The 16,000-nt window shown below is 46.9% G+C and overlaps 1 protein-coding gene across 2 annotated transcripts in view; it reads left to right on the top strand.

Annotated features, from left to right (window-relative positions):
- Nucleotides 1–16,000, top strand: part of GNAO1 (G protein subunit alpha o1) — a 145,895-nt gene that overhangs the window by 50,452 nt on the left and 79,443 nt on the right. For both annotated transcript variants that reach the window (XM_032121478.1, XM_032121479.1), the window contains exon 3: nt 1,678–1,819. In XM_032121478.1, coding sequence (XP_031977369.1) covers nt 1,678–1,819 — 142 coding nt within the window. The remainder of the gene's footprint in view (nt 1–1,677; nt 1,820–16,000) is intronic.

Raw genomic sequence — 16,000 nt, 5'->3', positions numbered from 1 at the left:
TGGCAAGTCTGGATTTATTAAGTCAGAAAGGTTTTCATCCACCCCTGTTCTCCTCAGCTTAGGTGAGGGGAACCAGCAGCCCCCTGTGCTGTTCCCGCACACCAGCACCATTTGCCTTTGCTGGAGGGTACCCAAGCAGGGGGCTCTGCCCAGTTTCTCAGATCAGTAGCTTAAAACTTTCATCACCAAATGATTTGAATTATCGTCTGTCTGAGGCTGTCTTTGCTTGTAGTCATGTTTTTCCAGGATGTAGGGCTTGATTGAGCAGCTCCTCCCAGGAGCTCAGTGTTCAGTGTTGAGTAAGCAAAGGTTGTGGTGGGGACAGCAGAGAGTCAGTCACTTGTGTTAGCAAACCTTTCTGTGAGCTTCACATCAGGGAAGGAGATCTCTGTCTTGGTCAGCATGTTTCTACCAGCCTTGTTCTTCATGTAGTCATCTGTTAATAACACTGGGCTAGCATCCAGCCCTGTTTTCCATCCCAGCACTGTATCTATTGCAAGCTCGTGGTGTGAGCTAGTCCTCCCTCTCTCTCAGGGGATGCGAGCACTTGTCAGGACCTTTGTTGGTGTGTATCTGATTTAGAAAAAAAAGGAATCAAAAATCCTGTTACAGAAAGGGTGCTAGGTTTTATCAGAGACCACATCTGTTACTGAAGGACCCTCTGTTGTCCAGTGACATCTGAGGATGAGCAAACAAGGATTTCACTTTAGCTAAGTAGATCATCCTCTCTTCCGACATTTAAGATAGGATCATAACTTATGTCTTCACTGGGAAGAATTATTGTCAAACACAATTAGCTTTGCAAATCCTAGCTGTTTTGTAGACACATCCAGGCTTAGTTCTGGAGTTACTTAGAGATGAATAAATTACAGGGGTCAGTCTTCTGACCTGAGCAAGGGACTGCAATAACTTGCACCATCAAATAGTTCCTTTGCAGAGTTTAATAGAGACCAATGCACAGAGCATCCAATGTGCAGAGCTAGTAGGACTGTGGGTCACATTCCCATCTTGCTTTGGGAAGGGATAACATAACATGCCTTGAGGCAAAAAAAAATCTCAGCACTTATTCTAAAGGAGAGAGAAGGAGGGGGGAGGAAGTGTGGAGGGTAAGTACTTGAAGTGCTTCATAACTAAGACACTTCCCCTCTCCATGCCCGAGTCCCCGTGTGTACAGGGGTATTTCGAATCTGGTTCCTTTTGTAAGGTACCCCAGGAGTTACTACTACTAAAAGGACTAGACAAGAACTAGAGGGTTTCTCTCACTTGTTTCAGTCGTTAAGATCTGATCTGATGGTCGTTTGTCCGCACTGAACATATTTCCATAGACCTTGACTGGGAAGGTAATGTAGGACCTGGAAACCTCCCTGCTGTGGCTGCTGAGCGGGCAAACACAAGGTACTCCAGGCTCCAGTGTTTGCAGTTCATTTGGGAAGGAGGTACCACATGCACCAACTGTGCACAAAACCTTCTTGATAGAGAGCAAAAGGGATGCTAATTCCAGCACTGGGCTCAGACACACTACTGGTGAACAACCAGAAAGGTTTAAAAAGAAATGCTGACTAAATTGAGTGAATCAAGCCAGCAGATGTGCTCTTCAGAAGAGCACAGCTGTCTTTTAAATGTCTCTCCCACTGAAATTACATTCTCAAGAGATTTTGTCCTTTGCATTTTCTTCAGGATCATCCATGAGGATGGCTTCTCTGGAGAAGACGTGAAGCAGTACAAGCCAGTGGTGTACAGCAACACTATACAGTCACTGGCAGCCATTGTCCGTGCCATGGATACCTTGGGCATTGAGTACGGTGATAAGGAACGACGGGTAAGTCACAATCACCACTGCTTGCATAGAGACAGCTGAGCACCCAGAGACTCCAGAGCATGAACAGGAGGCATTTGCACAATCTCAGTACCTTGGAGGGATAAGGAGGGAGAGGAGGAAATTTACATCACTGTTGTATGCCTGTTGCACATGCAGTCTGTGGAACAGATGCAATTGCATGCAATGTGCCATTTGTACACTTACATTGGGAAGTGTAGCCCTGGGGACCACTGTGTCACAACAGCTACAATCTCTCATGCCCTGGCAGTAGTCAGGCCAGGGCAGAAAAATAATCTGTTGTCTAGGGACAGCCTAGACAGAGGTACTGGTAGATTTGAGGAAACAGTGAGAACATGTGTCCTGTCTCCTGTGCACGTGTTGGACACACAGGCTGCATGGACGGATGAATCAGGGAGAAGTCTTGCTGCCGTTCAAAGCCCTTCCACCAGCTTGCTAATGTAGGAAAACTTTTAGGATTAATGTGATTGGGGCTCGACTGGCTTCTACTCACACATCCCCCATTTAAGCGTACCCAAACAGTGACTTCGGTTGCAAAGGGATGTATTATTTCAGTGAGGTTGGTATGGACAGGCTCTTAGGCAGCAGCGTTGGCATCTGTCTTATCAGAACAGCTATGTGATGCCTGGCAGCCTTCTTGTGCCACACACCTAGGCCTGTCCTTTTACAGTTGCTACTCTGTGATTACTTTCACCAGCTCCCTATTTTTAAACAGTGGCTCCTCTGTGAGGTGCCCCTGCCAGCCTCTGCCTTGCCTTATTGCATTTCTGGCTCAGACCAAACCCACACAGAGGAACTCAGAACCCTAGAGTGAAGTCAAAACCACCCTTTTTGCATGCAGCAATCCCAGAGAAAGTAAAACTACTTGATTTTACTGGAAATAAAATAATTTCAGATTAAAGACCTGGTAAAGGCAAAGTCCTATATGCCAGTGAGTTGGTCATGACTATTTTTAGATAGCTATCAAATGACAGATGTACAACATACTCCAAACTCCTTATCTGAGTGTTGATAATAAAAGCATTCACTAGAATGGATGCCAAAATCCTGCTGTGGTGTTTCTGTATGAAGAGGTACCTTATTTCTCCCAATTGCAAAGAGGTACGTTGATTTCTTTGCATCTAGGGATTTTCCCATAGGAACTCTAAATCCTGGAGACATTTCCATCCCAAACATGGAGATGATACCATAATGGAGTTCTTGTGAGCTTGCCGAGAACTAATGCTGATGGCTTTCAAATTGAATACATTAATCTGTTGATTACTTGGTGACTCAGCTCTCAGCAAGGCAACGTATCTCGTTCAGCTAAAAACCTATGCCTGGGAAAACAGAAACAAATCATTCTCCATGTCTGATAAATAGTCTGTGGCAGACAGCTTTAAAATGTAAAATCCTTTTTTTTTTTTTTTAATGCTTAAATTCCTAATTTGAGGAGGGAAAATTCATCACTGCTTTAGTGCCAGGCCTGGCACAGTACAGGGTGTGGAGGAGGAGAGCTGTTATCAGGACTGCCAGGAATGAGAGGTGGAGTACTGGGCTGAACAGAATGTTGTGTCCGTTCATATTCCCATGGAAAAGATGCCAAATGTTCCTAGGGTTGTACGGTAACTCAGGCTGGAGAGGAGCTCAGGAGGTGTCGAGCCCAACCCTTGCTCAGGTAAAGTCTGAGGTCAAACCAGGTTGCTCAGGGCTCTATCCTGTTGGGTCTGAAATCATTCAAGGATGGAGTCTGCACACCCTCTTTGGGCAACCTGCTCCACTGCTCTTACATTCCTCATGATGAAAAGATTTCTCCTTATGTCTAGTGTGAACCACTGTTGTTTCAATTTATGCTTTATGGCAATAGGGATCTTGTGTTATGCTTTGCAAAGTAAAAAGCAAGTTAGATTAAGTTCTCCCCAGCCTGGTTTCCCCTAAGATAAGTAGTTCTGGAGGAATTACTCCTGTCTTACGATGGTGTCATGGTGACGGTGTCAGACAAGCCTGCCACAAACCACTATAAACCAAACCACTGTCTGGGAGGGTGATTCAGGGTATCTGTTCCCTTCATAGATGGCAGAAATATTTCTTCATCCAGCAGCAGACAAAGGCGAAGGAAACCAACTCTCTCAGGCTGTGATCTTCCACTTGCTCCTTTCTCTTAGGCACAGAAAGTTGCTGGTATTAGTATGAAATAGTATTTATTTTAATCTTACAAAGAAGCACATGGCTTCTGCTGCCCTGCTTTTGTTATTAATACGCAGCTGCTATAAAGAGAGGCCATTAAACAGGCGATTTGTTGAGTATTATGCTGCGTAGTTCATCCCTTTTCAGGCAAAGCTTTTCTATTTTAAAAGTCATTCCTCAGCCAAGGGTTTCCAATGCAAATCTTTTAGTGGGGGATTTTCCCCTACTCATCACTGAAGCCCCCAAGAGAAGGGAGTTCAGGAAGGGGAGCCAGGGCTGTGGCTGCTCCAGCCTGATTCAGCAGCAAGGAAGGAGAGAACTTGGGCCTGGGACAGGTTTTCCCCAGAGACCACTTGGCTGTTACTGCTTTGCCCATCCCATTTTCTGGAAGATGGATCTGCACCCATATCCCTTCCAAATGGCACCCTGACCAAGCGAAAAAACCTTCCTCTACTTAATAAATGCATGTTGTTATTGAGTGAAAAAAACCAAATCCTCTCACTGTTCTCATTTTTCTCCTGCCCATAATTGTACTTCCAGTATTTAGTCTAACAGAACCGAAAAACTGGGGGAAGACTAAACCCTGTTGCTTTTGGCGGTCAAAGTGAGATCAATGTAGGAAATAGGACCTAAAAAGACAAAATAAATCACAAAAACCATATGCTCCAGGTCTTGCTGACCCTCTCTGCTGATAAGGACTTGTCCCCAGGTTGAGAACAAAACAGTCTGGATTTCACTTTTATGTGTGCTCCTCATCCAGGGCAGCGGATTTTCTTGCAGCTGTGCCCGGCTCACGAAAGGTTCATGGCCTGTGGGCAGCACCGAGGTCCTTGGTTTGTGTCCTTCAGCATGGGAGGCAGGAGCACATCCTGCCAGCTCCCGGCACGTTATCACTGCACACAGCATGGAAGGTCAGGCTGAAACTCCAGAAAAGCTGTGCAAGCGCAAAGTCAAATCCCTCATGTGTTACAGGAGGGTGGGCGGAAAAGGAGCCGTCAGTGAGGAGACAGGAGCCAGCTGCAGGAGAAGTGGCATCCGTGGGTGTTGCTCATCTCCAGGGCCACCCCTGCCCTGGGTCGGGATCCCTGACAGGCCAAGGGGTTACACGCAGGAAGAGAGGCAGAGGCTTAGTCCAGCCTGCCTACTCAGGACTCCCCAGCTGGTCTGTAGGGCACTACTCAGTCCTTACCTTGATAATCAGATTAACGGGCAGGAAAGAGTCAGGCTGTAACATGTAGCCTGTGGATTAAATGGTCCTCTAAAGTGCAAATGTATTAATAAAACAAGCTCCTCACTGATTCCATGTCAGTGTACTCAGGCAGAGCAAATGGGAAATGGAGGTTGGAAACCAGGAATCTAAAAGTCAGTCCAAGTGTTTGAAAAGGATCAAGCAGGAAGGGCAGGTTAAGGATGGATTTTCATATCTCTATTTGAAGATCTGTTTCTGAAGTCTGGCTTCAGAAACTGTAGCCAGAAGAAGCATAAAGTCTCTTCCTCTGTAGGTCAATGCTGACCCCAGAAGCTGCTTGGAAATACAGACTTGCAATCCCATTTAGATGAAATGCCAGAGCTGCAGCCAGGCTGGGAGGCCTGGGGCATGTCTTTGGGTTGGATTTGTCCCAGGCTGCAATGGGCATCCTGCCCTTTGCAGGCTGGTATGAAAGCAGCTGTGGAGCATGCTCATATTTTCATAAACCAGACAGAAACAGGCTGAAATTGTTCAGAAAGTACTCAACAGAGAATCCAAATATCAGTTGCATGGCTCAGATCCAAGTGTTTGAGGCAACAGGTCACAGGTTTAGTACTTGGGGTCCAGAGGTGGCAGGCAGTGACATTCACACTGAACTTTTTCCCAGTGTGAGTCTGGACGTGTCTCTGCTTCAGCTATGAAAGGGAAAACTAAAAAGCTGCTAAAGTGTTAAAATATTTTGATAGGGATTTTTTTTCTTTTGGACTTTGTAGCAATATGTGTCTGTGGTGACCTTCTGCTATGTACAGTATGCAACTCCTGAACTGTGAGCCAAACAAAGATGTGCCGGGACATTTAAAAATACTGGCTAGTGTCCTTTAAAAAACCCTTCTGTAGTGTAATTGAACAGCCCACTCGGGGTGACTGGCAAAGAGGTCCACATTAAATCTGCTTCTGAACAGAGAGGTGCCTGTAGTAACCTGGTGCCTCCAGCCCCTTCCCCTCTGCACATGCCAAAAGGGGATTTTAGGGGCTGCCGTCTTCCTCTCATTCTTGCTTGGCAGTGGCAGGAGCAAAGTCACAGTCGCTGTCACCTGCTGCCTTCCAGGCACTGGAGGGGAGGAGTGTGGGGGAGGATCTCTCTTTTGTAAGATCTGCTCCTGTGTAACTGGTTTTTTGTACTCGTCAGCTCAAGATACTGTGCTACTTCATTTGAGTCAGGTATCTGTTTAGACCAGCTGGCTCCTACTGTGTGTCCCTAACCCAAGCTCTCTCAGAAATGCAAAAAGGCTGCTAATAACTTCGGGGTGGGCAGGTGAGGTTAATCAGGCACTGCTGTGCTGGTAGGAAGCCTCTGTTATCTACCTGGGTGATCTGGGGGATGGACACAGGATTCCTGGGCTTGTGCTGCTTCACTGAGGATGCAGCCAGTCCTTGCTGATCTGCTCTTGTGAGTGATGGGAACTTAGGACTGCTTTGTAGAAGAGCAGGATGGAGTGGAAGAAAAGGGAAAATGGAATAAAGAGGTGGCACTAGACGCACCATTTGTACCTGGTGTCAGCATTCGTCCGGATATCCAGCTGCAGACAATGTCTACTCGCAATAGTCACAGCTCACATAAAATCGTATTTACTGTACTGTATTACAAATACCCAAGTAACAGTCCAGGACAAATATTTCAGCCTGCCCTTCGTAAAGGTCTGTCACTTTTCCATTGAGGGTGAAGCCATCATTCTCACACACCTCCCTCTTGGTCCTTGCACAAGGTGCATTTCAGTTGCCATCATTCATATTTCTGAGCAGTAGGGAACAAATAAAGGGCAGGGTATTTCTTGAGAGGGGGGAAACATGAAACAGAGAGGAAAGCACTTGTTATTGTCACAGCCTGCCTTGTTGCCAGGGAGATGGTTGGCTCATTCAAGAAACACTTGTGGTTGCTGGCCAAGATGGCCAATGTATTTGAAATCTTTGCTGAAAAACGAGGGTGTGGGAGAAAGAGGGAGACAGCAAAGAACAAGGGAAAGCCCAGAGTGAGCTCTGCCTGCGTGGTCACAGGGCATGACCCACATGCCCCACAGCACCACTTCTGGAGTCTCTCTAACCAAAGCAGCAGTTTCTACATTCCACTAATGTATTTCCCTCCTTTGGAAATCCCTTGAGCCCCTGAAAATAAAAGATCTTTCCTCATAAATGATAGCAGTAAATTAACAGCAGAGCACAAAGGCAGTTTATGATAGCCCTTTGTGCCAACTGAAAGAGCTTGGAATGGTTTACTTCCATGTCTTTGCTCTGCCTCTTAGGGAGAATCAAACTCCCTCATCACCAGGAGGGATCCCAGCCAAGTCAGCTGAGACCCGTGGATGGACCTGGGAAACTTTGCTTTGCAGCAGCAGCACAGCCTGGCCCCGTGCTCCTGCAGAGCTGACGTCGTGATCATCAAGTCTATAACATACAGCGATCTTCACATAGCAAAAAAATTCCCCCAGAACTGGTGTCTGCTTTGCTGTACTCATGCTGCTAATAAAGATAGTGATCAGAAGAGAGACAAAAGCAGCTGGAGTCATGGCTATTAACACATCATGGCCAGAAAATGTAGTAGTAGTAGTAGTAGAAACAGCTGGATGCTCTAGGCAAGCGACTGAACCGCATGGCCAGTGCTGCACCAGAGGCTATACCAGTAACCTTTCTTTCAACAGAAGACTGTCAATCACTCACAAGAGCTCTAAAATCCCAAACTTCCCCAGGGTGGCCCAATATACCAGTTTTTGTTAAAATTCCTGAAGAATGAAAAAAGACGCTTGAAATGGATCCAAAAGGAGGCAGGGCAGCGTGGGCAGCAGTCGCGTAGCACGTAGGAAACGCGTGTCGTGTGGAAGGCGGCTCGCTGGAAGCTGCCACCTTGCTGAGCGTTGACATGCCAGCATGATGTTTTGTCACATTGGTCCTGTTTCAGGATGATATCCATGGTGTTGGCATGGCAACCCTCTCTCTAAAGTAAACACTGGGTTTGCTTTTTGGGTTCTCCTGGACACCAATTATGAATGGGCAGCAGTCAGGGGACAGAGTGGGATAGAATTTCACCTGGTCTTCCAGTGCCTCTGTGCAGTCAGAAGTCCACTCCCAAGAAACACATTTCTAGGGAAGAAAAGTATTGTGAAGCACTTCAGTATCATTTCTAAGTGAGCCAGATGAGAATAAGAGATGTGGTCACACCTTAAAATGCCACCAGATCTGTTTCTTTGGTGAACACCTGGCATCAGCCAGGAACTGTAGGTTGGTGGTACTTGCTGTCCATGCTGCCTTCCCAATTCTGAGATGAGTTTTGTAGCTAAATGTCCTACAAAAGCCCTGACTAGAACAGATGCCATCAATTAAAACTAGCCTTTTCATTTTCTTTTGAAGAAAAACAGAAGGTAAAGAGATGTCTCAGGGGATCATTGATTAGAGAGAGACCACAGTCACATCTTTCCAACTCCAAGCTCCAGACTGAGTCTAATCACATCTTTCACCACCTAAAGAAGGCTTTAAAGAAGATGGTGCCTGAGTATTCCCAGAGAGACACAATGAGAGGACAAGGCAGTGGCCACTGGTGCCAGGAAAGGGAATTAAGTCAGAGGTGAGCTTGGGCTCGTAGTGCTTTCCCTCTTCTCTCCATGACATCATGAAAGAGCAGGGCAATCTGCACTTGAAGGACTACCCATCCTTATGGGTATTAGATGAGTGGAGGGATAAGAGAGGTCTGAGGACGTTTGTTTATGGGAGGATCAGTGAAAATAGAAAATACCCGAAAGTTTTAAAATTATGGGTATTGCCTTCCTCTTCGGCCAACCACCAGCAAGAAAAGCATCTCTGATGAGTTCTTCTGGCATTGTCTGCTCCCTGGATAGTGGAAAACACAGCCTCTTCAGGTGCAAATCCATCTTTAGAGATGTTAGTTTTTTCATGGTGCTTCTGCCGTCAGCTGCCATTTCAGGCTTGATTTCTGAGGAATTAACAACACTGGTCCTCCAAAGCATCCTCGAAAAGGATCCTCACTTCCCCTAAAAGTGTCCAACACCCTGTTCACCTGTGAAAATGCAGACCCTGTGCCACAGCAAGGTTAGGCTTTCCTCCTCCTCCTTGTGTGCAATCTCTCTCTTTTCACTGAGAGAGTGATGTATTTTTCCTCCATGAGCTTTATGTGTTTGATACTGATTTTTTGGATGATACAAGGAATATTTTTAGTTTGAAAAGAAGAAAAAAACCCCACCCGTCCCTGTTCCTTGGAAGAAGGGCTGCCTGTCTTCCCCTGTGTGATTTATTATTCAAATGCAGCCACAATTAGGGCTGCCAGAGCCATGGTGTGACAGGGAAGAGGCACAGAGGGGAGGGTGAAGCAGACACGGGACTGTAACATTTGCGGCGAATTAATGGGAGGTGGAGTGCTGCTTTCCATTCCCACAAGATACTGATGGAAGACGGCTTCTCCAGGAGCCCCTGGAAAGCACCAGAGTGGGACAGCACTAAAGACAAAGTGTTCAAAAATACTTGGCAGCTGGAGCAGAGCCCTGAGAAGGTGAAAACCTTGTTGCTTGAAAAGGGGCTTCCGGGTAGCTCCTGGATCCCGGGTCAGGAGAGACCTGGCTGCACACTCCATTCACTCCTTCTTGGTGGATGGCACAGCCAAGCCAAGGCAGATTCCATCCTATCCAAAGGGGCTCAGCACAGCCACTCCCCACAGAGCAGGTGATAGTGGTCTTGCCCTGGGTGGCATCTGGTGTTGGTGAGCACAGGCAGATACTGTCTGTCCTTCACTAGAGCCTTTCTGTCCAGAAAGGGATTGAAGGGCCTGTAAGTCAGGACAAAAAAATACATCTAGGTATGTGATGTACTTGCAACGGAGGCACTGAAGTTAAACACTGACATGGCAGAGGCTTCAAAGATGCCTATACACAGTTCTGACTGTATGGCTGATCAGGCACTCGCTGAAGTCCTTCCAGAAAGTCACCACCAGGTTTGAGACTGAAGTTCAGGTTGCATCTGGCCACAGCCTTGTGCAGGCAGGATGTTGCCTTTAGGTATGATTGCAAGTCAGCTCTCCAAGCAGCAATTGCAGATAACTACTAACTAAGTGCATTTCAAATACATGTCAGTTATTAAGCAGATTTATTTCCATCTCTTCTGGGAAATGTTGGGAAGCACTGCTGAGTCATGCTGCTTGCTCACCAGTTTTAAGAATGCCATTAAAAATATTTATTTTCCACATGCCTTCTACGATGTTCCTATTATTTGAATGTCTCCAGATGTAAAATGAAAACATTTGTATAGGGTATTCCTGGCCTTAAAGAGATCTCTGATGCATAACTCACAAAAAGGCATAAAACATATCCCTTGGCTCTGTTGTATGATGCTTGTTCAGGGATGGTGGTGAGGGGTAGTCTTTGCTCCAAAATGGCAGGAGCACAGGCAGGCTGGGCTTGACACAGCTTGGAGTGGAGGAAGGAGAGAGTGAGCAGCTGCTTTGCTGTGTCCAGGCACATGGGAGAGGACGGACATGGGACATGGAACATGTTCCTTGCTTACAGTAGATGCTCATAAACTCAGGACACAGTATTCTGCTGCGGTCTGCTCTGGGCACAGACCCCAAAGCAACTGAGCCCCCAAGGGACACGATGTCAGGTGCCCTCACAGGAGTGCCAGGTCCAAGAGCCCACTGAACCCGGGTGCTCAGCTGCCTGCCACTCTGTGAGAGCAGGTTTCACTGTCAGCTTCAGCAGGGCGGTGTGTGAAGGCGTCCCTGACAGCCCGCTCCCTTCACACCCTGGAATTAACCCAGACAAAGGAACACACTGGAGCAGAGGAGCCATTTCATGGCCTATGGCTGTGAAATCCCATCCTTCCAAAAGGGGAATTTTGCTGAGCTGGTGAGGCAAGGATACAGAGCTCCCAGCTGATCACTGCCCTTAAGGAAGCTAAAATGTGCCATTGCCATATCTAAGCCCCACACCACCCAAGGGTCACCCTGTCCCTGCAAAGTGAATAGCTGCTTCTTGTAGGCTGGGAGAGAGTGCAATGGCTGCCTTCCCTCACACAGAGGCACAGTGAGATGGTGGCACCTCAAAACGTGTCCCTTGCACTGCATCAATCATGGGGATGGCAGAATGTCTGCCACACATGAAGACTTTATTACCCGAATACAGGTTTTACTGAGGCTATTAATCAGTATTGTGTACCTTGGTAATAACTGATTAAAGATACCACAAGGGAACTCATTTAACAGCTACAATTACTGCTTTGACCTCAGCGTCACCCACTGAGTTGGATGTGAGGGTGCCTGGCAGCGCAGCAGGGACCAGCCTCACCCTGGGCTGCAGGAGCTCAAAGATGCCATTCACCCAGGTCAGAATTGCTGGGGCAGGTGACTGGGCAGGAGTTCCTGGTGTTTCATTGAAAGGAAGGAAAGAATCAAGCTCCAGATGAAGGTTAGAAACAACAAAGCCTCAAGATCTGCTGTGAAACAGTATCATTTTGCACCATGGCAGTGTTTAGCCTTGTAGTCAGAGAGAGAAAATGTGGAGGAAAAAAGTGCAGGATACATGAATTAACCTGTGTCTGGTTTAGGGTTTTTGATAGTTGCTGGGGGCCCCAGGACACCTCATCCTTCTCCAGCAGAGACCCACATCTGCGTCACATCACCCCAGAATCGCTCCAGGCAGCACAGCACATCCCTTCCGAGTGTCAAAACCCACTCAGGAGCCAAAGAAATTCTCACCCACAGGCTTTGAACACATTTCCTCCTTTTTGCTGTGCTATTCCCTTTCCAGGGCTGTAGGAGTTTCTAGTTTGCAAGACATTGTATCTGTGTTGATGGTGTGACTGTTGCTAGATACTTTTCCCTTAGGAAGAAATAATTCCCCTATGTTGGCTATGTATAATTAAGTCCTCATTTTCCTACAGGTTGGTTTAAGACTAGATTAACTCCACTGATTAGAGGGGAATTACTCTTGATTTACACGGAGATCGTGGGAATGGAGAATCAAGTGACACACAGGAGCAATCCTACAGTAAATGCTCAGGGTAGCTACATGGTTGTCACCCACCTTTCTGTATTTGGAACCTCCCTGGGCAGATGTTTGTTCCTTTACGTGAAGGGGGATACTAAGTCATTCTTAACTGCTGAATACACCTTACAGATGTTCAGTTGGGTATCCAGGTTGTTAGGTCATGTGTTGAACACAACCAGTTACTCCTTAGTTAGTCTGACAGTAAAACTGGAGCAAGACTGTCCTCCAGAGAAATTGCTTCTGGTTTGATGAGGTTTTACCAGTAGGGATAGGAGGGGACTGTACTGCACAGAGGAAGAGGAGCATCCAGGAATGAGAGAAGATACAAACAGACTTACATTTCCAAAAGAACCCTTTACATGTTTGGGAAGGAAAAAGGGTCCCATCCTGCTCCCTCCTAACTGCCAGCATCTGCTGTCCTCCAGAGGAGAAACCTCCTTGCCCAGTCCTCCTCAGGAAGGGCACAGCAGGACACAGCCATGCTCACTCCATTTGGATCACAGCTCGGCCCTGCTCCCACCCATGTCTCTATCCATGCCATCAAAGCCAAGCAAAAGGAGGCAATGGCAGAGAAGTAGAGTTTCCTGAGTCCAGGAGGGTGTTTGGCTTGCCAATTTTACTGAGTTTTTATTTAAAATTGTGAGAGCTTTTAGTGCTGGTAGATGATTTTACAGGCAATAAAAAATCTTTTTTTTTTCTGAGAAGAAAGAGGTGCCAGTAGCCACCATCCAGTGAGTTTGAGTTAGTTCTGTAAAGTTACAAATTAGTTTCTTCCAAGCGAGGAGCAGGTCTCACCTCTGTTTCTCCCTTCTACATGTCATCGCATTTGTGTCATTTTTTTCTTTTCTGCAGGTTTGCAGCACAGCCTATCTGGAGGTGCGGTGTGACACTGTGGGTGCCAAAGACAAGGGAATTTTAGGCTAGTTTTTCCTCACCACCTCACCAGCATCTTAGCCAAAGGTCTCACAGCCATTTTTCTTCCAGCTTTTATTCTTTGTAATTGCTGTTATTGGTCCTATAAGCTTCAGAAAGCTTTTCTCTTGCCAAGTTCCCCTGCCATGGGCATGTTTCTAACTGGTGATATCTGTGCTGTCCTTATTTGAGTCCCTTGGTTTTAAATAGGCTTTTGTCTTACTCCAGCTGCCCTCAATGCACATGGCAGGCACCCCTAGCAAGATGGACACCTTTTGCTTGCGAGCTCAAGTTCTGCATCTCATAGCTGCTGTGGCTTTTGAGTCTTCCCACGCTCATTTCCAGTGGTGAGATCCTTCACCCAGGAAATGGCACAAGGTTAAATCTGCTCTCTGCAGGTGGGGTGTGCATGCTGCTGTTGCAACCTTCTTTATTGCATTTGCTCCAGAGGCAAAAGTCGTATCAAGGCTGAAAAGACAATATTCAGCATTACAGTGGATTGTGAGCCAAGTTCAGACAGGTCTTGTGACCAGTGAGTAGGCAAAAATCCTTATTTCCTCAACTTTCTCTTCAAGAACACAACCTCAGGGAAGGCTGTAGGACAATTTGTAGCAGTATGTAAGGCTCTGCAGGGCTGAGCTTTTGGGTCAGATGATCTTTATGTTGTTGCAGACCAAGCATTGACCATCTTCTATTTCTTGATGGTGATGCAAGCAAAACATTTACACCTTTAAAACAATCCCAACCCTAAAGCCCTGCACAGTGTACCAGGAGGAGGAAGTCTGTCCTCCAGCTTGAGGACTCTGAGCAATTTCAGCATCAAGGTTCCCTGGGCCATGAAGTTTCAGAAACCAAGAGGCACCAGACCCAAACCACAGGTGTGCTTATTTCAGTCATGAGTTGTATGCACAGACATTGAATGAGCTTAAAAGCCACCTCTTGGGGTGACACCCCTTTTCTGGCTCTCCTCTTCCCATTCCTGAAGGAGCTGTAGGGTGCAAAGCCTGGCCCCAATCAGGCAGTGTCTGGGCTCAGTGTCCCACAGCTGCCTTTAACCACAAGCCAGCCGCGCCACCACGCAGACACCTCTGGCTGTCCTGCCCTGGGCATTGCTGCGTGGCACGGCCAAGGAGCAAGCCATGCCCACCACATTCAAATTTCCAGAAAGCATGATCAACTGATACATTTGTAAAAGGAAGAAAGATGATGAGGAGAGAGCTGCTAATAGTAATTCACACAGGCAGCAGCAGCTCTGAGCTACCTTTTCACCACTAATCATCTGTCCCCTGAAATCCTGAGCAGGTGAGACCCCAGTTCTGGGGTCACTCTGCTTGCCAGCATGCATTTTCAGCTTCATATCTCCAAGCCAATCCAAGAGCACAAAGGATGGAGAGAGTGAACAGGCTATTGTACTGTGTCCCTTTCCCCTTTGCCATCAACTTTGCGAAGAAAGAGTGGACAGCAAATAAACAGCAAAGGCTGATGGGGAGGGGAAGCCTATCAGTTCACACTATCATTGTGATAGTGTGACTTGCCTTGAAATCCTCCAAGAGATTGCCAGAAATTAGTTCCAGTGCTCAAGAGTCTTTAGTGACCCTTTAGGGAGAGAACTGAGCTCAGGAGTCAAGTCCACCACAAAGCACCAGCTTTCTGCAAGCTAAATTCCAGATGTAAACAGATGTTCTCCCCAGCAGCCCTTACAAACCCTATTATACACATCAGGCAGCACCAGCACACCGTGCGGTTTTAAGCCCTTTTCCGTAAGAAGCTGGAGGGCATTGCAAGTTCCTTGAGCCAGAAAAATCAGATTTTGCTTCATACTGATTATGCAGTTCCTAGTTCAGACCATGAGTTACTGATCAATTTGCTACACTCAAACCACAAAGGAGGTTTAATAACGCCAGGGCAGTTTCCAGTTTGTCCCTGATCCTCCCCACCAGCATTGAACTGCATTCTTCTCTTGGCTGTTCTGGAGAGGAGTGATCATCTATGGGCTAAAGAGTGGGGTCTCATCAGGTGGGCAGAAGCAATGCTGGCTCCACTCTGATCTTCTTCGCTGAACCAGACAACTCCTCTCCTTTAGGGCAGGGGCTGGGGTAAGTATCAAAGCAATGCTTCCTCCCAAGACAAGTGGCAGGATTCAGGTGAGCTTTGCTCAAGTACCCTTTGCAAATGGCAGCCTGAGTCCAGGCATGCTACAGGGAGACACCAACTTCATTTCTGTTTCCTCTCAGTTGGTCTGGAAAGGGAGACTGCTGATGAAAAGTGCCCATTGATGCCTGTGATAGAGGTGGTAGCACTGAGAGATTAAATTGTTCCAGAGCCACAGAGACTTGAGGGTTACCGCAGTTCTGGGCTTGAACCAGACATCACCATGTTGTGTGAACCAATTTGCTGAACCACCAGCACCTTGGTGCAGACACAGAAAATTATAGCTGTAAATCCAGGGCAGCTGAAGCAGCGACCAGCACCTAAATATGGATGGACATATGCTAGAAGCAGTCATAAATAAAGGGCTCGAGATGTGTGGAAGGAAAGGAGATCCAATTTCATGTGCAGGACCACCAGCAAAGATCCTTAGATGGTTGTTTCCAGCTCTTACAGGAAAGAAAGGGGCAGTAGATTCTAGCTGAATGCTAAATAGAATAGCAAGTAGTGGAGTGATAAACGTAGCATCTCTGTAACTGCAAAAGGTTGTTCTAAAGGTCAGATCTGCATGTACTCTCCTAGCTCTGTGAACAGCTATTCCTTTCATCCACAAGTTGAGCTTTTGGCTGGGACAGGCTGAAATAAACAGGGCTAAAGCTATCCCATCCGTTATCGCTGGGAATGGCTTGGCTCCAAGAGCAGGCT

The sequence above is a fragment of the Corvus moneduloides genome, chromosome 12 (genome assembly GCF_009650955.1).
Source record: "Corvus moneduloides isolate bCorMon1 chromosome 12, bCorMon1.pri, whole genome shotgun sequence".
Taxonomy (NCBI): Eukaryota; Metazoa; Chordata; class Aves; order Passeriformes; family Corvidae; genus Corvus; species Corvus moneduloides.
Note: the sequence above shows the minus strand (reverse complement) of the source record. Positions and strands in the feature narration are given on the sequence as shown.